Source organism: Lagopus leucura, unplaced genomic scaffold (assembly GCF_019238085.1).
Source record: "Lagopus leucura isolate 7727_CA_CO unplaced genomic scaffold, USGS_WTPT01 Super-Scaffold_73, whole genome shotgun sequence".
Classification (NCBI taxonomy): Eukaryota; Metazoa; Chordata; class Aves; order Galliformes; family Phasianidae; genus Lagopus; species Lagopus leucura.
In genome coordinates this window covers 4149793-4173379 of record NW_024962252.1, presented here as the reverse complement: position 1 = coordinate 4173379, position 23587 = coordinate 4149793, and the positions used below count along the sequence as shown (strand labels likewise).

Here is a 23587-nt window from a genome sequence, read left to right as displayed (position 1 = left end):
AGGGAAGGGAAGGGAAGGGAAGGGAAGGGAAGGGAAGGGAAGGGAAGGAAGGAGGGAGGGAGAAAGGGAGGGAGAAAGAAAGAAAAAAGATTCACTGCAACATTTTTTATGTTTTTATGGTTTTGTTTTTTTTTTTCCTTATTAATTAGGAAAAAAAATGGAGGAAATAGTTACTTTTTTTGTTGTTTTCCAAATGAGTTATGATAACACAGACTTAGGGGGCTTCCTTAAGGAAAAGTTCGGAAAAGTTTATGAAAAGTACAGAAAATCGTCTTTTTTTCTTTTTTCTTCCCATCTCCTTTTTTTTCCATTTCCATCAACATTTGTGAGGCATAAACCTCCACAGCATTTGTCAAACCAACACTGGAATTGACAGGAGATGGAACCAGAGAACCACAGAACACCCCGGGTTGGAAGGGGGCCATAAGGATCGCTGGGTCCAATTCCTTCATGCCGCAGTTTACCCCACTCTTCGAGGTCCGGTGCTGTGCTCCGCTGTTACACAGGGAGCTGCCCTCACTTCTCGCTGCCGCTGGGCTTCGGGTGAGGTAGAAATAAAACAACTTTGGTGGCACAGCACCGAGAGGAACCACTTCCCCCCGCAGCACGCGGGGACCCATCACACCTCACAGCACAGCCGTCTATTCGCCACTCCAGCAAATGAGCGGCGGCGAATCGATAGCGGATCAATCCCGTTCGCGGTGTCACCCAGCGCGCGTTGCCCCCGCACAAAAGCGGGGAGGTGAGAGCCGAGCGCTCACTTCGCAGCGACCCACGGCGGAGCGCGCAACCTGCGCCTCTCGCCCGGCAGCACCCCCGACCCGCGGAGCGTGAGAGCGCGGGGACTGCCGGTAGGTGGGCTGCGACTAGGAGAGGCGGAACGCGCTTTTTGGGGACGGGACCCACCGGGACGCGGTGCGGGACCCGCACGGACGGCGGCAGCGCGGCTCCGCCCGCCCCGCCGGGAAGGTGCCGGGGATGCCCGAGGCCGGGGTGGGGACTCGCCGGAGCCCGCCCGCCGCCTTCCCGCCCCCCCCGGCAGCTCCCGCGGAGCGCGGCGGAGGCGGGCGGAGCGCGGCGGAGCCCCGCGGCCCCAGGTAGGCAGAGCCCCGAACGGTTCGGATGGCTTCTCTGTGCGCTTTGCGGGACGAACGGCCGGCGTGGAGAAGGAGGAGGAGGAGGAGGAAGAGGAGGAAGAGGGAGGCTGCAGCTCGGTGTCGGGGAGCCCCGCTTCCAGCCGAGCGACGCCCGCAGCTCCCCGTCTCCCTCACGAAAGAGGCAGCCCCGGCGGTGAGCACCGCTTCGGCTCCTCGGAGGGGACGAGGTGATGCCGGGCGGCCGCTTCTAATGGGTTGTGCGGGAGCGGATCGATAGGGAACGTCTCCGAGTCTCTTTCGCATTGCAGAGCTCTGCCTTGCCTTTTAAAAATGCATTTAGATAGAAAAATGAAGTCGGTTTGAGGAGCCGTGAATCACTAAATAGCCGCTATGGGTGCAGAAATGGGAGAGAAGTCTCTTTGCATGGCCAATGTGAGGCAGAGTTACCGAGTTGGAGATAGTTTCCCTGATTTTAGATCTAAGTGGATCTTATCATAATAAGGACTTTTCCTAAGTGCTTCTGTAAGAGTGCAAATCCTCGCTGCTCCGTCTCTGGATTCCCAAGCAGTGTGAGCTAGCCTTGTGCCAATACTCTTTTTTACCTAACTGGTTATTCTGGGAGCTGCACTCTGAAGCACATTCAGCCAGGAGAGGTGAACCTCAGGATCAGAGTAGTGGCAAGGTATTGATTCCATTAGCAGAACTTGCAGATCTACCCTCAGATCCCTTGTAACGTAGTTGCTTTTGCAGAATTAAAGTGCTCCTCGGAGCATCTGTCTCTGGTTGAGGCCAATAGATGGCATAAGTTATTCAGACTAACATCCCAAGAAGATCGAGGTAGGAATACACTTTGTACAAGAGCCTGAGTATTTGGTGCAGTGGTGACTTTGTAACTTTGTAAGTTGCATTTGCTGTCTCCTGCTGAGAAGAAGCTGCCCATCGCAGTGATGTAGAGAGCAGTAATCATTTGTGATGAGAATTGACTTTGTTTTAACACAGAACTGCATCAAAACCTTCACTGTCCCTGGAGGTTTTCAAGGAAAGGGTAGACACTGTGTTTAGTGGTGTTGTTTAGTGGTATGGTGGTTCTATTAGATGATCTTAGTGGTCTTTCCAGCCTTTATGATTTTATGATCTTCTCTTTGTTAACTTATACTTGTCCAGTTTTCACTGTTCGGAAAGGTTGCACTTGGGGCAATGGAAGACAATTGGCAAACTGGGGAAAAACATCATGGATTATGTATCTGAGCTTCTGCTGAGACAGCACTGTGGATAGGTAAAGAGAATTTTATGTTCTGAAACTGGGTAAATGATTTATATGTGTGTTGGCAGCTAAATGATGATAAAAGAGCTTTCACTGGCAGTATCTATACCTTGCTTTTGGGCGGTTCATGCTTTTGAAAGCATTTATTTTTATAGAGGTACAGAATCATTAGTTTTGTGATTTTTTGTTGTTGTTGCTGGTGGTTTTTTTTTCTTCTCAATTGCAGGATTTGAAGATTGGGAAGGCTCCAGAAATAATATCATAGTATCATAGAATGGCTTGGGTTGGAAGGGTCCTCAAAGACCATCCAATTCCAATATCCAAGTTGCCTGGTTGTTTGCCTATACCGGATGAAAAGATTTGCTGAAATTGATCTTAAAATAAGTGAAATCTGTATGTATTGACAACAGAGGATGTTACAGCTCTTTTTGAAGAGACTTTCCTCCTTGAACACTGTATCTGGTGCTGAGACAACCAACAAAAATAGTAGGAACCTTTCAACTTCACATTTGCGTTTGTGGACAAAGAAGCAGATATCAATAAAGGTGGAACTGATGCAGACTTCACTGTGATCCCTAGGGAAATGCAGTCTGGATGTTTTCTTAAAATGTTCTTTATACAAGCAGAGTATTCCTAAGTAAAGCATTTATTTGCTCACTCTCTCTAGGATCACAGGACAGGTTCAGCCTCGGAGCAAAACAAAGTTCAGCAGTGTCTGAGTTCAGCTGCAGGGAAACTCACAGGGAGACGGCTGGGCTTTCCCTGTCCTGAGCATCTGGCAAGCCCCCAGCACAGCCTGTGCTGGGCACGGTGCTGCCCTGCACTAGGACAGCCGCCAGTGCTGCTGCCACTGCATGCTGTGTGCTGGGAGCCGGGTGCAGCCCTTCCTCTGCCAGCTGAGCGCACTGAGCCCCACATGCTCCCAGGTGTAGCAAATGCCAGCTAGCAAGGAGTGCATGTGAAAGACAGATGCTCCGTGTAAGCTGACCTGAGCTGGAGTTGGAACGAGCAGCAGAGTTGGGCAGCATCTTTCCTAGCAGCCTGTCCATCCTCCTGGTTACTTGCAAGTGGGTTGTGGCTAGGTTTGCTTATTCTCCTGGAATCCCTCTCTGGCTCTGCCTAAGCTCATTTGTTTGCAGCATGCGTCCTAAAGGCTCTTGGTTTAAAGAACTTGTTTACTTGCTACTGGGGCACATATATTAAAAAGCCCTGCCCAAGGCTAATGACTAGAAACAAGACTCAAGTCTCCAAACTCGCATCATTCTCTGCTTTGCAAATTTTCAGTTACGGGATCCCTGCCAAGGACACATAATAAAACAGACCTCATGAATAAATGAAATGTATTCCACTAACCTGTGGATATTTTCTTCTAATCTTGCCATTGCCCTCTCTATATATTCTTCTTTCTTGTTCTCCTTCCATACTTTTCTGGTTAGCTTCTTTCTTCTTTTCTGGAATTTGCATTCCCCTTTGTTATTGATACCATCTTATTCCCTTGCTATGTTGCCTCTTTATTTTCTGAGTGGAGAACACCTGGGCAGTCTGGTGTCTGATTACCCTTCTGTGGTTCTGTGCAGAGGGACAAATCCTCAGCTGAGATCCACCGTCACTGACCTGTTGCAGGCTCTGCACTCAATGGCTCTGCACCAAGTCATCAGCTGCACCAAGACACGACCCTCGTTTGCTTCTCCATTCTCCATCATTCATTCTTTGCTATACCTCATTCATTTCCTTCTGTGCCTGTTTCGTTTTCTATATTTTACTAATACTTCTTCTCTTTGCACTCTACTTTCCATTATATTTGACTCTGTTCTGTTTTGTTGTGTCTTCTTATCATTCATAGCATATCTGAAATCTGAACAGTAGTGTGCCAAACTGCTGTCATCTTTTATTTATGGATAACTAATTCATTTTTTTTCTTAAAAAGAAGATTCTGTATATGACAGTTGTGTGTAATGGTTTTGCTTTCTTTTTCATTCTGCTCTACATTAGATGACTGTTAAAATATTTATCTTGCTTGTCGAGGGAGAGGGTGTTGATTGTGGCCTTAATTTGTGCCAGAAGAGGTGCAGGTTGGATATTAAGAAAAATTTCTTTGCAGATTGAGTGGTGAAGATTGGAACAGACTGTCCAAGGTAGTGATGGAGTCAGTGTTCAAGAAATGTGGAGATGTGGTATTGAGAGAAGTGGTTTGGTGGTATGGTGGTGATGAGCTGATGGTTGGACTTGATGTTCTTGGTGTTCTTTCCAACCTTAATAATTTTATGATTCTATGATTTTCTCTTCTCCATCTTTTTATCCACAAGCTCTCCGGCTCATTTTCTCATCCTTCATAGTGAAATGTCTCACCCATTTTGCCTTCACATTTCTGGGAGGTCTGAGCTGAGAGCTCCGAAGTTACCTTCTTACAGATGTGAGGAGTTGGGAGATGGCCCATGGGGAGGCCCTGATGGCTCAGCTCTTGCAGTGCTTCCACCTTCCACCGCCCTTAGGATTTCCTGCTGTTCTGAGCAGCCAGCACTGGGAGCTCTGGATAAGACTCTTGGAATAAAGGCTAATCAACGAACTTTTCTTTTTTTTCCCCCTTATTTTCGGAAATGTTTTGGTCTTGCCAGTCTCTTAATAAAAACAACAAAAAAGGCACATGGGCAAAACAGAGTGGGCTGCTTTAAGGAGGACTGGTTGTTTATCATGGGTTGTTTATCATTTAAAATAGAGTTTTGCTTCCCCTTTCTTTTCTCCAGTGTTGTGCATTCTTGTCCTTTGTTCATCAGTTCAGACAAGAAATTTAGATGCCAGCTGATATCTTAGGAGCTGGTTAACTATGCTATGTGTTTAATTATTCCAGTGCAGTGCACACAAGACTCGGAGCTCAACCTGTGCAGTGTGTGGCTGGCCTCCCTCCTACAATTGTAACTAAAAGCAAAGCAAAGACAGAGGCTTTGTAGCTTTGGGAATGCTGAAGTAGAACACACTGACCTGCTGTGTGACACTGAACAGGTCACCCCTCAAGTCTGATGTTCTGCTTCCAAAGAGTGGAGCTGAAGGCATCTGCCTCCCAGCACTTCTAAGTTAATAAAGTTCTACAAGATTTATGGACAGAAAGTGTCTTGTATGTAAGTAGTCTTGTAAAACTTCATATTAGCAATTTTGATGTCCCATAGAGGGAACATTTTATGTTTCTCTGTGCTTTATTTTCGTTTGAGCCTAACAAATTGATTGCTGCTGTTGATATAACCATAGGTAGGTTACCTGTGGGAGGCAGAGAACCAAGAAAAAATCTATGAACAGTTTCGGTTTGCACGGAGGAGTTAAGACACAGTCTGGGTAGTTTGATGATAACTGGGGACACTTCTGATAACTCTGTGCTTCTCTTCTAACTCCTTCCCTTGAATTGATGCTGTTTCCAGCAATGCTAACTGTACAGGTTGCTGCTTGGAAACTCTGATGCTGGGGGAGGAGGTACTGCAGAAGTGACTCTCACTCCTGGCTTCAGTGGGAGAAGGATTGACCTCATAGTCTGTCAGATGCAGTGATTATTGTACAATGTTACTTTAGTGTACAGTTGCTATCAGTTGGTGTGTTTGTGGCCAGCAGGGAGAGGGATGTGATTGTTCCCTTCTTCTCTGCCTTTCGTGGGGCCCCATCTGGAGTACTGCGTCCAGGTCTGGGGCCTCCAGTACAGGAAGGAGTTGCTGGAGTGGGTGCAGAGAAGGGCGATGAAGAACAAGGGCTGGAACACCTCTCCTGTGAAGAAAGGTTGAGGGAGTTGGGCTTGTTTAGCTTGGTGAAGAGTAGGCTCTGGGGAGATCTCATTGCAACCTTCCAGTACCTGTGAAGGGAGATAACAAGTAGGAGAGGAACCAACATTTTACATGGTCTGATAGTGATAGGACAAAGGGAAATGTCTTTAAACTGAAAGAGGAGAGATTTAGGTTAGGTATTTGGAAGAAATTTTTTACTTAGAGAGTGGTAAGGTGCTGGCACAGGCTGCCCAGAGAAGTTGTGGATGTCCCGTCGCTGGAGGCATTCAAGGCCAGGTCAGATGGGATTCTGGGCAGCCTGGTCTAGAGGATAGCAACCCTGCCCATGGCATGTCTCCTCAAATTAGGTTGGCCAAAAGGCCAATTTTCTATGAATTCTATAATTTAAGTTGTGGTGCAGAGGATCAGATATGTCCCGAGGAAGATTTATTTTATAGGAGGTTTTATTATATATTTTCTCTCTGCAGATATCTGAATCACTGCAACTGCTGTTTTAACTGGATCACAGTTCCGAAGCTGCTTTGTAATTTTATGAACTCTGTTTATTTCCAGTTGAAAGAACAAATAGAGCCATAAGTTTGGCTTTGATTTTAAAGATAGCCAGCCACTACTGCAACCCAAATTTAGATCAGTCCTTGGTGTTTAGCACTAGCTAATGACAAGCACTGAGTGATGGCTTCAGCATGACATTTTAGTAATACCTTTTTCCTGAATGAGCTGCGGAATGGTTACTGCCTATTGCACTCTTCTTAAGTTAAGAAACTCGATGTACCTCCCTGTCCAGCACAATGTTGACACTGAAAAGGACAGCCAGTGTGGATCAATACTGCTCTTTTAATTCATCTGTGAAACCGGTAAAAGTTTGAGCTGAGCAATAAGGATAGCATGGGTCCTCGGAGATATTTTATGTCTTTGTCTTCAGTCTGGAAATAGTAATAATGTTTATGGTCACATTTTCTTGTAAAATGCTATTTTCATTGAGTTGTGCTTTTTCTCTTTTTCTCTTACCATTTTCTGTTATACCAGGCACAAAACTATTTCCCCCCTCATTCCGATTAATTGGTTAGGATGACAAAAAAGTGCAAAGCGAAGGACAAGCCAGTTCCTTGAGTTTCCAAGTGTATTTGACACAAGTAGTCTGTGGCATACACTGCAACCTGTGAAACTTAAAAGAGCCTAATGTTCTGGCAAGGCTGCCCCGAGAGGTGATAGATGCCTTGTCCCTGGATGTGCTTGAGACCAGGTTGGATGGGCCCCTGAGCAAACTGACAAAACGATAGGACAAAGGGAAGTGGTTTCAGACTAAAAAAGGGGAGATTTAAAGTCTGGATATAAGAAAAAAGTTTTTTACAGTAAGGATGGTGAGGCACTGGCACTGCTTGCCTAGAGATGTTTTGTATGCCCCATTCTTGGAGACAACCAAGATCAGTATGGATAGGACCCTGAGCTCCTGATGGAGCTGCAGATGTCCCTGTTTGGTGCAGGGGAGTTGGATGGGGTGCCTTTAAGGGTCCTTTCCAACTCAAACGATTCTATGATTCTATGATCTGCTCTTGATTTAGTGGTTGGCAACACTGCCATGGCAGGGTATTTGGAACTAGATGATCTTTGAGATCCCTTCCAATCCAAACCATTCTATGGTTCTATGATTTTATAATTCCGTGCAATCACATGAGATTCCTCTGGCATCTCTGATGGTTGCTGGCTCTGGACTCATGACTTGGATCTCAGAGGTATTCAGGCATTTTTCTCTCAGCAATAAATCCTAGTGATTACAGCCTGTAGCAAGTGCTTACGTATTCAGATTCAAAGTCTGAACTTTACAGGTCTTGTTTTCATCTGAGGTATTGTTAATAGAATTAAAACTGTATTGAGTACATGGTGTAGTGCTTCATTCAAATGTAAGCCACAAGAAAGGTAATGTCATTTGCCTTCTTCCTCCTAGTGAATTGTACATTTGTTCTGCTGCTAAGGCCAAAAAAACCAAAGGGTTTTTGCTTAAAGTGGTGCTTGGTGGTGCTTTGCTTTAAGCAGCAGCCTATGAAGGGAAACTATCAACTGAAAACAAATGTGTATTGTTCTTAGTTTCTTCTGATGCATTGAATGTGCTTAATGAAATTTAGTTCTTGCTTTGAAGCTATTCTCTAGTTCAAGACTTCAAGACTTCTACTTCAAGGAAAATCTCTGAAATATGAGTTCTTTCAGCTGAGACTGAAGATGGAAGACACTGATCCCACAAAAGTTTGTGTGTTTACTCGTGGATGTGGGTAGTGAAGCAGGAACATAACACTGCTCAATTTAACACAAAAATTGTGTTAAGCAAAACACTGATGGAAGATTTATCTCCTTGTGGGGGGATAAGTAGCCCGGTTCTCAGATCTCTTTCTGGATCTGTTGGTAAAGAGCTGCCACCCTGGCGTGGCTCCTTTGAAATTCTTGGTGCCCTTTGTGGGAGGCTATGAATTTGTCTAGCTAAAGTGTAACCCAGTCAAAAACCTGAGAAACCCCTTGTCTTTTTACAGTCCTCAGCAAAACCTCTGCTGATTAAGGATTTTGCCCAGCCATTTGTATGGGTTATCCTAAGCATTAAAAAACTGCTTGTAGAAATAGGGCAGGAGTAGGCAGGCAGGGAAGGGATGCTTCAGTCTACTGAAATTCCTTCTGATTTGGTTTGTTGTCTTAATTTGTTCCAAACTTTCTGCCACTGAATGGCAATGCTAAAAATTTCCTGAGTAACTTTAAAGGGCTCAACATTGAGTCGTGGGTTGAGTAGATGGTGATGCTGCTATGAGCTGTGTAAACACATTTGTTAGTGTTGCTAGAATGCAGCCCGTTCACACAGTGCCTCTAGTATTTCACAAGTGGTGCCCATATCAGATATAATTTTTCATATGTAAATCCAGGTGTTAGTAGCTACTCAACACTTCCTTAAAAAAAAAAAAAAAAGATGGATAGTAATGCTGACAGGTACTGAGATGGATTGCACTCATAGGCTAATGCTTATTCAGAGAAAAACTTATTTGCTGGCTATCCCATTTTTTTGCATGCAGGAACAATGTCTCAGCTATTTCTCTGAATAGTCAATTGAACACTTGTGCAGTGATGCAGTTTTATATCTTAGGCTGTCATATACCTGCTTCACACCTTTTCTGGCAAATATTTTCTGTTGTTAAATGCTATTTGAGGACAGCCAAGTTGAAGTAATCAGGACTGAGGTGGATAATACTACACCAATATGCTGAAAGGATGCTGTTAAAAGGATTTCAGCTGCCTGGAGAAATTCCATCCAGGCTTCAATAGTCCCATGCAGCAGTACAGTCTAGGGCACAACCAACATACCCAAATTGGAAAGAAAGAGCTTCTGGTTAGACAATAGGAAAAAAAAAATCATTATAGGAGGAATCATACATCAGCACAATGTATGCCCAGCAAGTTTGAGAATTCTCTGTCCCTGGAGATATTCAAAATGCACTTGGCCTTGTGCAACCTGCTATAACTGGACTTGCTCTGAACATGACAAGATAGCCTCCAAAGTACCACTTCAAAGCAGATTAGTTTGTGATGCTACTTGGAAAGTCTAGGAGAGGGGAACAAAGTGATGTCCAGTGATGTCCAGTAGCAGAGTGGTGGACTAGAATCCACGGTCCCTGTGGGTTGTCTTTATCATATAAGATTAAATAAACATCTGTTAAAAATTGTTTAGGAATATCTGATCCTACCTAGAGGGATGGGAGGATTTGAATTAGGTAACTCTTCAAGGTTCATTCCTGTCTGAATTTCTGTAACTGCTGATATATTACTAACACAACCATTTATTCATAAATAAAAAAAGGGACATACTGATAGAAATATTGTAAGGAGAGACTATTTAAAATACTTTATCCCAAAGCTAGAACTTAGAATAGAATAAAACTAACATGGATTCAAAGGGTACAGGTAGTCAGTTCAGTAGTTTAGTGCAATGCCATCCACAGCTGAACTGTCCTTTTTGGTATTTTGATGCTGTGGCTAAGTACTAGTGAAGGTATGACTGCTAGCTCAGGCAGGACTTACTGCAGATGTCTCATAAGAGGTTTTCTTTTATGATGTCCTGCAACATGGTCTTGGGTTTTATGCTCATTGGTGCCTCTTCCCAGCATAAGGAGGGAAAACCTTGTTTTATGGGGTGCATGCTTTATAGTATATGCATCAGTACAGGTTAGGGGGGATGATCTGCTGGAGTGGAGCTCTGCAGAAAAAAACCTGAGGGTTCTGATGGACAGCAGGTTGGCCACAAGCCAACAGCGTACTCTTGTGGCCAAGAAGGCCAATGGTTTCCTGGGTGCATTAAAAAGAATGTGGCCAGCATGTCGAAGGACATGATCCTCCCCATTTACTCTGCTCTGATAAGGACCCTGACAGAGTGATGGAGCGCTGGAACAGGATGCCCAGAGAGGTTGTGGAGTCCTTTGGAGATATTCGAGGTCCATCTGGATGCTTCCCTGAGCGACCTGCTGTAGGGAACCTGCTTGACCATGGGGTTGGACTCAGTCTCTAGTGTTCCCTTCCAGTCCTCACAGTTCTGTGATTCTGTGCATAGATTTGTCATTGTTTAGAGCAACTGACTGTTGCAATTTGACTTTGTGCACTTTAGAAACATTGTCTTGCTTCTGAAAAATAGAAGATTAGGAAGAGTTAATCTCACAGAGGATAAATGAGCAACAGTCCTGTGGTGTCAGGAGTCATCCACATTAAGAAGCAGAGGACAATTCCTGAGACTTCAAAATGAAGAAGAATATAAGTTTTTCCTTACAATTACAAACTCTAGGATGGACTAATGAGTGGATATTTTGAATATTAAGGTCAGTCTTCCTGGCAGTGAGTTGATTCTTATTTTTAACTCTCTGTTCCCCTTCTAAAAGGGGTAAAAATGATCTGAATTTCATCAAAATCCTACTTCCTTTCTTAACATGGGAGAACTGTAATAGCTGATTGCAGATGTAACTTGCCTTGGTGCAGAGGCTTGTGAGCAACTGATACTCAGACTGGAAACTCAGGAGAGTCTTAAGTGGTGTATAGACCTCTGCATTAGAGAAAGAGAAAATACGCCTAGTTGCTTACCCCTTTATGTCAGGCCTAAGACATTGCAGTGGTTGGATAGATGTGCAGTTTCTCATCTCTGCCAACACACTGCACCACACTATGAATGTACAAGTGATATTTAGATTTTCTACTGTAGCTAAACATGTTTTGTTGTTATTTCTTTGTTTTTGTTAAGTTTATTTATTTATTTCCCCGCTTGGCTATTTGCATCATCTTATTTACTCAGGTAGCTAACCTTTCAAATCTCAGCTATCTTTATAAGTGAAATACAATGAGAATGAAGAATTATTTGTAAGAAATATACCAATGTACCTTTATTCCATGAAATTTCTCCTTTGGGGAAAAGTATCAGGGATCTGGGATCATGTATCCGGAGTTTTTGACCTTTAATGGTAACATAAACTACCGATGTGTTTTTATTGTACTTGTTGGAAAAGTTCTTGAATGGGAATAATGTAGGACTCCATAGAAAATGAGATATGGAATATTGATTTTAAGGAAGGGAAACCTATAGAAATTGTGCTCCTTGCAGAGGTGCTTTTACCTAGAAGTTACAATGTGCTGTTCAAATAGTACTTCTCATTTTGAACCTCTACTTCTGATGGAAGCAGGATGCCAAGAATATGACTTATCGCAGAAGATTACTGTCCAAAAGTTAATCTGGAGAGAGTTTCTTTTACCACCAAACTATAGCAATGTTGACTTGGTTCTAATAATGCCATGTGCATCTTCTCATCTTAAATTTTTCTGTGAACTTCAGCAATTAGGATAATATAGCTCAAGAAAATTAGTATCTTCTGCTCACTGTGAAAACTGACAGGTGTCATAATACAGCATTGTGACTACTTAATTGGTGGGAATTTACAGGTAGATCTTCAAGCAAACACATTTTAATCTGTCAATTTCACTTGGTTAAGGTGGATAATCGTCTTTTAATTTTATCTAAGCAGACTATAAATTGCTAAGCTGTTGGAAACATAGAGAAGTGCCAGTCTTGTTAAATGTCAGAATGCATGTTATCCCCAGGAACTTGTCGGGTTAGGATGAGGATACCTTTTTCTTTTTCTGACTTTTTTTTTTTTTAATATCATCTTACAAGATGACATTCTGATAAATGCAATTTTTTTTATGTAAAACAGTTCAGACCACAAACCATGTTCCCAAAGAAGTTTTTGTCTTGTTGATGTTACAGCTGGCAGCTTTCATTTGCTCCTTTCTTATGCCTGCCCCTTGGCCTATACTCAGTCCTTGCCAGCATTCATTCTCACAGTGATAAACAGCCAAATTTCACTTTTTGGGAGGATTGATTTTACCTAATGCTAGCCATATCCAAGTTAGACATCTTACAAGTCATCTGTGTTGCTTATCTAGTTAATATACAGAAAATTACTTTTCTAATAGGTGATTTACCACACCCGAAAGTATGTGTATAAGATCCGTGGGATGAACCATAGTCTGGAGTGGAATATTCCTCTATTGTTGCATATGTTCTTTCACTTTGAGTTTCTTCCTTGCAATGCAGTCTTGTGAGGAAAGTGACTTTTTTAATGAAAACAATGAAAACTTTGTTTTGAAGACTGTTTTTTTCCACAGGTCCAGATGTTGAAATGATTTTACATTTTATTGCCAGCGGTGCTCTTGGAAGCTGCTGTTTTCTTTCTGTTTTCCATTTCATTCCAACGATGCACAGGCATATGGTGCAAGTTCAATTTCTGAAAATCTGTTGACATAACAAAATCGAACCAGGGATGAATTTGACCAAGTAGGTTTACATGGTGGTGACTTCAGAACAATATTTGGCCCTGGAGACTTCAGCGCAAACTTCATTTACCTGAGGTCTTCTGGGAGGCTGAACTTAATCCATTTCAAGAGAAATGTAGCTGCGTGACTCAATTATTTTTCACTGCATTTTACTGTAATATTCTGGATAAAGGATGTCACCACTAATAGAATATATAAAATAAATTACAACTAAGCAAATAATTTAGCTGATGAATTTATCCTCGTTGCCTCACAGTGCATCCATAACCACAAAATGGTTTCTTTGGATGTTCGTGCTATGTGTGCTGAATGACTTATTTTCTTCTAGATTCACTTCTGCCTTCACAGACTCTGAATGATTTTGCAGTGAACTTCACAGAGTCAAATATTACAAAATGGAGTTGGGTACAGTTAATATCACAATGAGAGAGGTTGTACTAAGTAATATTATATCTTTTCAGACTTAATCATGTGTGTTCAGGCAGTTATGACTATCCAGCTGACAGGCATTAACTTAAGTCATACTAAATGGATTTCAATTCAAACTTTAACTGTGATTGATTAAATAAATGCACTTAGCTGTTCTACTGTGTTCAGTGGGTCAGAAAGCATACATGGCAATTTAAGGTGGTGCATTATGCAAGTATTTGGTCTACTTAGTGTGGTTCTAAATCCCTAAGTGTTTTATGTAGTGAAGTACTGCATAGTCTATCCCACCATGAGTCAGTTCAACTTCCTTTCCTTTGTGCCTGGATAATCACAGACAGATTAGTGCTAACAAAAGCAGAAGTTGTCCCAATTTGGAATTACCAATAGCTGAGGCACTAGCATAGTTAAATGTGCAGTATGTTGTAAAAGCTTCCATGTGGGATCTCACTGACTAGAGACTTTTTGTAAAGAAAACTTAGAAAGAGAAACTTTCCTAATGAATAAATTTGTGATACGGGGTTCACATCCTCACTAAAAACCTTTAGGGGATTTGATCTCAAAGAGGTTGGAAACCACAGCTCTTCACTCCATGTTATACATCCATGGTGTAGCAATCTCAAAGGGACCATGTACATAGAATTTGTCCCTGTGGCTCTTCTTTTGTAAGCTTTAGGGATTTCACAGCATGCTAAAACCCCAGAAATTTGCTATCCCTTTCCAAGCCAGACAATGGGTCTGTGGCCTCACCAACAATGTACTACTGCAGAAGCGCTGGCTAAAGCCCATCTCCATATTCAATTTGGAAGTGCTGAATCCTGTTGCTTTGTTTTTTATTCTAATGTTTATATCCTTTTCACACTGCTTTCCTTATGACTGGTTTTTATTTGGCCCTCGAGCTTAACATTTGGAACTTCTATTGCATGATTTTGTTGGGTTGTTTTTTCTCTTTTTTAGCTTCTCAGAGAATAATGTTGATTGTTGCAATAAGCATCTTTCTTTCGTGTTTCATTTCATTTTCTATTCTATATAAGTTCTTACCCAGTAGCTCATCAAAACGACTGAATCAATTAAAGCAACCAAGTAACTAACATCTGCTATGTGTTTGCTGCCTCTGTAAGGCTCTCCTAGAGCAAGAAATGTGTGCTTTGGAATGGTTAGCGGTTTATTATGTTATATATGAATACTGGTTTACAGAAGGCCAGATCAGAGAGGTTTTGATGATGTTCTTGAAGTGGAGAGCTGCAAAGTTTATTTGCTCTGTATTCTTAGGAGGATCATGATGCAGGCTTTCCTCCAGGAAAGCACTGTTTGGAGCACAGTTTTATCCTTGGGCAAAAAGATGAGTGAGTAAAGGACTCCCTTGAGTAGAGAGCATGTTGTGCTGGGAGAGAAGTTACCACTTGTGGTCTTTGCCCCAGGGCTGGTTGGGGCAAAAACTTGCTTTCTTTTTGTAATAGTTACCACTCACTCCCGATAATTTTAAATCTTGCCTGTTTTTTGTAGCAGTAGCTTACACTCTAGTGCTCTCCTCTGAATGAATTGCTGAAAGTGGAGTTTTACTCTCTGAAATTAATCAGTGAATAGAGCCAGCATGGTGTTGAATCTACTTTGACCTCCAGTTATCCCAGACCCTGAGAAATTTTAGGAGGAATTTATACTGATGTAAAATCACAACTTGGCTCTTGATCCTGATTGGAGCTAATTATCAGCTGATAATATCCTTCTGCCCTTCGTCTCTGAGTGGAAATCAGTGCTTTTATTTTATGTCTTAATCATTTGTAAAAGCTGAGCCTTGGGAAGCACTTGGAGCAACTGTGTTTTACACTCATTCTGTTAGCTAGTAAATACCTGTCTTCAAACTACATTTTAAGTTGTAAAATCACTTTTATGTACCTAGTTTATCGTCCTGTAAAAACTGGCTGCTCTCCGTCTTGCTTAGTTGGAAAGCAGTGTGTCTCATACATTTTTTTTTCAAGAACTTTATTTTAGCATGATAGTCTATGCATACAGTAGAATTTATGATGTTTCCAACTAATCTGGATTTAAGAAAAATGTTTACAGGGGCTTGCAGTGTGGTTAAAAAAAAAAAAAAAAGTGCTGTTTTTCAGTTTTCAAAATGACTTTCACTACAGAAATAAAGATTATTCTGAATACAAAAATGATTTTTCAGAATTAATTGACAGAGTAGATATTTAGCTGCAGCATCTTATGTGCCTGGTTTTTGAAGTCCTATAGGTGTCAGTAGTTGTTACATACAAGAGGAATATCACGAGGTTTGCAGTAGCTTTGGTTTGACTGACACCTGTGAACAAGTATTAGGAAATACAGGCTTGTAGGATTAGACTCCACGCTCCTACTTACATAAGGAAATTGTGGAAAAAAATACAATGAAAGTACTGGAAAGAGAGAACAGTTCTGAACAGATCTCTAACAGTGCTTGTGGCAGTCCTAAAAACAAACCCTTGCATGTGAAGATGCTAAAGGTGAAGGGAATGAGTAGGTCGTAGCTTGGAATATCCTTTGGAACCTTCCTCTAAACACAACCTTGAATCTGTCTTAAATCATTCTTTGAAATGCTGCCATTGTGAGATCCTGGTGATCTATTTTCTCTGCTATTCCTCTGTCTGGAAGGCACTGGAGTGACAAGAAGACAAAAAAAGCCCTTTCCTTCATGGATGTTGCAGGGATCATACAATCACCAAGGTTGGAAAACACCTCCAAGATCATTCAGTGCAACCCTCCACCTATTACTAGTATTTCCCAATAAACCATCTCCCTTACTACCACATCCAAACATTTCTTGAACACCTCCAGGGATGGTGACTCCACCGCCTCCCTGGGCAGCCCATTCCAGCACCTGACCACTATCAGAGAAGAAGAATGGATTTGCTGCTCCCCGAAATAACCAGTGTTCACTGTCCACCACAGAGAAAAAGAAATCATTGCATTTTACAGGTACTGCAAGATAGTCTTTGTTGGAGAGATTCAAATTCTGGTTGATAAGACTCTTCTAGTCACTTTTATTTCTTTCTCTCTCAGAATGATCTAAATCTCAATTTCCTTCTTCTGTTGGCATTTAGTAGAAAGTTTGGATCCAGTTTTGTTGAGTTTTCCCATTTCTCTCTTTTGCTATAATCAAAATATGATAAGGCCCACATTGCACATGAAACTTGACCCTACAATGAGACAAGGTGCTATTACCTTAATATAGGTCCTTCTACTGTAGGCTGGAAAAATTCTGTAGTTCTGTGGAACCTTTCCTCCAAGGCAAGCAGTCTTTTTGGATCCTCTTATGTGGTATGACAGACTTAGGATCACTGGAGAGTGGCTCCATCTCCATAATGCATCCAGTTCAAAGTCTTTTTTTTTTTTTAATGTAAGAGAGAAGTCAGTTTTGCACTAGATGGAAATGCCTATGAAATTGCAAAGCAAATTACTTTGGGTGACTGACAGGGCTGGGCTGGCAGTGGTGTAGATGCAGACTTATCCCTGTTCAGGCTAGTCACAGTTCATTCATACCAAGAGGACAGGTCATCTCAGTCAAGCCTTCACCACAAGACTCCATTATTTCATCTTTTATGTAGAGGTACAGCAATAATCAGTAAAGATATCTGCATGATATCTTTACAGATTGATGCAGTAGGCAAAGGAACTCATCTATTAAGACAAGTACCCAAGGCAGAATGAACGTTAAATTCTTTTGGCTGACTAAATAAAGGTTGTAGATTTTTTTTTTTTCCCCTTCTTGATTCCTACTTGTTCTGGTGGTATGAGGTGGGACTCGTCCTTGAGATCTGGTGTCTGAACCATCCACCTTCACACTTACTAAAGACCAGGAGTGATTTCTATTTGAAGAAAGTGCCCAGGTTTCTTTAACATAGAGAAGCATTGATGTTCCTTTTTAATGTTTATGTACAGTGCGGTTGCAGACTTGGCTCACACACCATGAACAAGGAAATAGGTACAACCTTCCATAGATATAAATTTAATGACCTTCTTAACTGAGTCAGGAGACCTCGAGGAGCAGCAGAAAATATTCAGACTCAAATCAAAACAGATCTCAAATCTGAATAATAATTGAGACTAGTGCAGGAGACACTGAAAAATAGACAGGTATAGAAAATGCCAGTTCACTGAGTAGCTTTTCCAAGTCATTATAGAGCACCCAAACAATATTTTTGCATGATATGAATCCATCAGTTAGCACTGGAGGATTACAATGTTCTCTTGTCATAATTAAAATTAATTGTCTTCCCAATTAGATTGAAATAAATTAGATTATTACACATTAATTAATGTATAAATGTCAGAGTCAAAATTTTTTTATCTCCTGATGATCAGAAGTCATATACAATCCCATGACAAGTGTAAGACCTGCCAGTTGCCTGAAGACTATGGTTTCTTAACAGGAATGCAAGAACTAAACTCTTCTGGAGAATTTAATATGTTTTCTAGTAACTATAACTGCATTTTTAAAATGCTATCTGCAGATATTCATGTATGTGCTGAGGTAAATTTTTTGTAGAAGTTCTATCCATTCTATTATATTCTATATATAATATTCTATTCAGATATTGTTTCCAGAAATGACATTTCAGCACCAGCTTCCCAACATTACCATAGTGGCTGTATCCATACTGTGGCAGAATAGGAAGAGCTTCTGGAGCTGACCAAGGTTGTAAGATTTGGGACACTCCAGGTGGGTGAGAACACAGAGAACAAAATGCAGTGAGGGAGTGCAGACACCCAGATATGGGCAAGGCAAAACTCTGAAGTCAGGGATCAGGAAGCTTCAAATGCACGTTTGGTATGTGTTCACAAATACAGAATGCTCTTCTGTGGATGACTCCAGAAGGAAATGAATTGGTGTTACAACAGAAGTAATTGCAGTTCATGCTCATGTGGATAATGCTGAAAGTAGTGGATTATAAATTGCCAGCTCATTTAAATCAGTACAGCTCTACTGACACCATAATTGAGATGCCTGCTCTTAAGCTTTGCCCTAAGTGTTCTGATGGATTGTCAAGTTTTCTTTCTCTCAACCAAAGATTTCCAGCTGCACTGCAGTAAATCTATGAAGTATTGTCAATGTGATAGTAATGCAGAGACTGATTTACTAATAAATTAGGCATTCTTCTGCCACGCTAGAAAAGTTTGAAGAGTGCTAAACTTGAATCCATGGCTTTCAAATTTTGTAAAGCTGAGCTAAATCATCAAACTAAACCCACTTCTGTGAAATGCTTAATAATGGTATTCATAATTTTTGTTTTGTTCCGTTTTGTTTTGTTACAGAATTTCATAGTAGTTGGAGGTGGAAAAAAAGAATGTGTCACGAGAACAAAACTGAAGTAAATGATCTAATAATATTTTATGTTCTTTTTAGGTTCAATGTAATCTTATTGGGCACCAGCAGTGGAACTGTTCAAAATGGTTTATGGTGAATTTTTCCGCAGACCTGGCAAAGATGCAGAACTTATCAATTTGAATGTGGGTGGCTTTAAGCAATCAGTGGATCAAAGCACTTTGCTCCGATTTCCTCATACCAGACTTGGGAAACTTCTCAAATGCCATTCAGAAGAGGCTATTCTAGAACTATGTGATGATTATAGTGTTGCAGATAAGGAATACTATTTTGACAGGAATCCCTCCTTGTTCCAATATGTTCTGAACTTTTACTACACTGGCAAACTTCATGTCATGGAGGAACTTTGTGTCTTTTCCTTCTGCCAGGAAATAGAGTACTGGGGGATAAATGAGCTGTTTATTGATTCCTGTTGCAGCAATCGGTACCAGGAGAGGAAAGAAGAAGGTCCTGAAAAAGACTGGGATCAGAAAAGCAACGACAGAAGCTTTGACTCCTCCAATGAAGAATCATCCATATTTGATAAGGAGCTGGAAAAGTTTGATAATCTGTGCTTTGGTGAAATAAGAAAGAAGATCTGGGTCAGAATGGAAAATCCTGCATACTGCTTGTCTGCCAAGTTAATTGCCGTGTCCTCCTTGAGTGTTGTCCTGGCATCAATCGTGGCCATGTGCATTCACAGCATGCCCGAATTTCAAAGGCTGGATGCCAATGACAGAGAGATTGAAGACCCTGTGCTGGAAGCTGTGGAGATTGCATGCATCATCTGGTTCACTGCTGAGCTAGTGATCAGGCTCATCACGGCTCCAAGTCAAAAGAAGTTCTGGAAGAAACCATTGAATATCATTGATTTTGTCTCTATTATCCCATTTTATGCCACCTTGGCTGTGGACACAAAGGAAGAAGAAAGTGAAGACATTGAAAACATGGGGAAAGTGGTGCAGATCCTGCGGTTAATGAGGATATTTCGCATCCTGAAACTGGCCAGGCACTCTGTAGGACTGCGGTCTTTAGGTGCTACTTTGAGACATAGCTACCAGGAAGTTGGACTTCTCCTTTTGTTTTTGTCTGTTGGGATTTCTATTTTTTCAGTTCTTGTCTACTCAGTGGAGAAGGATGATGACTCTTCAGAACTGCACAGCATCCCCGTTTGCTGGTGGTGGGCAACCATCAGCATGACTACTGTTGGTTATGGGGACACTTACCCAGTCACACTTGCTGGAAAGCTGCTCGGCACCTTATGCATTATCTGTGGGATACTAGTGGTGGCACTTCCAATCACCATTATTTTCAATAAGTTCTCTAAGTACTACCAAAAGCAAAAAGATATTGACCCAGACCAATGCAACAATGATCGCAAAGAGAAATGTAATGATCTACCTTATTTTAACATTAGAGATATTTATGCAAAAAAGATGCACTCATTCATTTCAAGCCTTTCCTCAGTAGGAATCGTAGTCAGTGACCAAGATTCAACAGATGCCTCCAGCATCCAAGATATGGAGGATGTTTATCACACAGCTACTTTAGATAATGGTGCAGGAAAATGAGTGGAATCACTTTCTCTTTTCCTTATTTTTCTTTTCTGAGTCCTGGTAAACATGGACTTAAAGACTTCAGTGAATTTATTAAGTGCATTTAATTCTCAGGGTACTTAACTCTTAGCCATATTTGGACATTCTTTGCTCTGAGGATGCCATACAAGCTTCGTCGGTTATAGGAGGCTTTAAAATATGCCTCATGTGGTAGTTTGGTTTTTACACAACAAATGATATGTATTTTCTTTGAGGAAAAAAGTCAGGAAAACAGTTTTAAATGTGAGGTCATTGTTTCCTGCAGCAATATGATAGCTTACACAGAATCTTGCTGCTGTTCAAGTAGATGTATATTGCAAACACATAAAACCTATGGCACATCAGTGGAGTTTGTACTGAAAATATATCAGAAGAAAGAAGGAACTATCTACGTGTAAAGCTGTGCTCACTAACACATTCATGTAATCCTGGAATTGGGAACCAACTTGGGACAGAAAATGTATTGGTACATAGTGTTCTTAATCCATGGCAGCATAATATTTATGAATTTCTTTCCAAAAGCACAATGCATTCTTATTTTGTTAAAAAAAATAATCCCATTGTGCCTATATTTTTCCCAGTGTCCCACCTCTAGCATGGACAGGCTCTCAAATCTTGAAGGTTCTAAACCACGTGCACCAGGATGAAACTTGAGGCCTAAGGCCAGCCAGGAGCTTATTGTACCTTTTAGCCACCATCTCTGCCATTGCAAACCTGAGCTGTTTTAGTGCCTGGAGAGGATCCTGCTGTGGTTATGACTTCCTCGGAGGCTTTGTTTTGTGGGCACTGAAGTGAACTGCCATGGTGGACTTCAGAAGTTACTGCTGCGTGCTGTCAGCTCTGCTCCTTTGCTGGAGGAAGCTGCCTCAGTGGGTAACAGCAAACATGAGCAGCATCTTGCTGCACTGGTTCCCAGTCCAGGGCTTTAATGCCAAGCACTGGAGATGTGTGGAAATGCTCTCCTGTACTATGTATTTCCCATCAGCGGTAGGGTATGAACTGCATGTGGGAATGCATATGTTAACCTATCGCAGGTCATTTTCTGAAGCTCATCTGTTGGGGATGGCAGCCGTCCTGGCTTGTACTATGGGCTGGAGCAGTGCTCATGGCCTGGCAGAGCTCTGCAGCACTGTATGTTCCTCTTCTCTCCAGGGATTTCTTATGCAGCCAGCTAATCCTGCTGTGGTTCAGACTGCACTTTCCAGGGGTACGTGAAGGGAAAGCTGGCACTGAAAGCCCCCCAACCAAGGAATGCTTAAGAAACTTCGGAATCTCAGAAGTCAGTAATACTTCTGAACACTCTTTTTTTTTTTTTTTTTTGTAGTAGATGCTGGGCAGTGAAGAATCCAAGCTACTGTGATGTTGATGTTTTGCTTAAAGAAAGGCTTCACTGGTTTTTTGTTGTTATTATTATTTTTTTATATCATTTAATCTCTAATGGGCTGAATCCTGGTAGCCCTTAGTCAGTCTCTATGCAGGCAGATCAAACACAGTAGGAGCTGACTTCAAGACTGAATAAACCCAGGCGGGAGCCCATTTCTAGCCTCTGCAGAGTAGCTCAGAGGGCTGTTTTTTCAGGTGTGTATCAGGATTTCTGTTGTAAAGTACATTGAGTTGCACTGATACTTGCTGAGGCACAGAGCTCCAACCTCTTTGCAGGTCAGTGAAACAAAAGAGAACGGGATGGACTACCTATATCTTGAAAAGAGGTGTTCTTCAGGACGGTTGTGCATCAGTATAGTTGAGACTATATGTGAGACTTGGGACACTTTGAATTTTGGAGAAACTTCAGAATTTGGATTATTATTGGCTGAGTGTCTTAAGGGTATGTGATGCTTCACAGGTAATCAAAATTAATTCTTCCCATTGTAAATGCAGGAAAACCAAAAGGGAAAGTTAGCCTACATGTGTTTTGTTCTTAGCGAACAGTTAGCATTACAAAGATGCAATGATATAAAATAATAAATATGTATGTGCATATGAATGTAATAGGAACCAGCAGAATAACAATATAAAAATTGCTCTGTCCAAAGAAACTCTCTTGGTGTAATCCATATGTAGATCATGTTGTTGAAATTTAAAAGCAATGAAAAAATATTGTAATGCAACAAAAACAGCAAGAAATTTGTATTAAACAGCTGAAAAAACCTAGTATTGAAAAATCTCTTTTTGTATATTAAGCATTACACAGAAATGGTACTAAACAGTTATTTGTCATAAATTGAACTACCCTTGATCAGTCACATAAGGATGTGGCACAAAGTTTCTCTGCCTTTTTCCGGATAAATTGACCTTGCACTGCGGTGAGGCATGTCTTTTAGACTGTGTAATAGGAGGGAACCCTTGTGCCATGCAAAGTGCTATTTTGATATCTGTGTTTTTCAGAAAAGGCTTTGTTGTAATCTTTCTCCTTTCCCATAAATGAGAGCAGAGTGTGAGCTGAAAGGTGCTGCTCTCAAAGCAGAACGTCAAGTCCTATAATGTGCAATGGTACGAGAAAGTGACACAAATCTTGAGTACCATAAAAAGCAGATGAGAGTAAGTACAGAGATGCTGGGTGGTCTTTCTGCTGGTGGAAGTTTTACTAGAAGAATTTTCTATCAAAAACTGAACATAAGTGGGGACTTGTTTCCTATTAATGTCCATTTTTTTGTCTAGAGTTGCGTATTATCAAGAAATAGTATCAATGGAAGGCAGATTATCTTTAATGCTTTTGTTATTCCTGTACCTTTTTCCTGTATGCTTTTCTCTTTAAAAATGCTGCTTAAATTCTCTCCACCCAGCTGCTGTTTCAGATAAAAAAGCACAGAAGAGGTTATGTTCAGATACGTGTCCCATTTTGCATGGGAGGGAATTGCTGGTCTTTATTCAAAACAGCTTCCTGGCACATCATTAGTTTCTTTGTCTTGATGGCAAACACCGCCCTTTTGCTATTCAGTTTTTCCACAGCAGCATCCATTCTTGTGTAGTTCTGTCCCAAAGCAGTGTAGGAAGGTTTATGGCCCAGCATGCTCCAGCTCATGCTGGGAGCAGCTCTGCACTGCCACTGCTCTCTGGTGTGTATTATAGGAGCTGAAAGGCAGATGTGGAGGTGTAAGAAAAGAAAGCTTTCTTCTGAGTCCAGAAGGACATCTCTCATTCATCTGGCTGGCAGCAGGTAAAGCTTAGCTGAGGTGAAATGAGCAAACAGTCTTGCTGTTTATATTGGCACCCTTTTGGGTTGTGCTTTTTTTTTTTTTTTTTTTTGGAGAAAA

At 41.4% G+C, this 23587-nt stretch overlaps 1 protein-coding gene across 1 annotated transcript; it reads left to right on the top strand.

Moving 5' to 3' along the window:
• Positions 1-1068: 1068 nt before the first annotated feature.
• Positions 1069-22442, top strand: KCNS3 (potassium voltage-gated channel modifier subfamily S member 3). Its single transcript, XM_042893693.1, has 2 exons — positions 1069-1097; positions 18781-22442. Exon 2 carries the CDS (start codon positions 18825-18827, stop codon positions 20307-20309), a length of 1485 nt encoding a protein of 494 aa, XP_042749627.1. The 5' UTR covers positions 1069-1097; positions 18781-18824; the 3' UTR covers positions 20310-22442.
• Positions 22443-23587: the final 1145 nt, after the last annotated feature.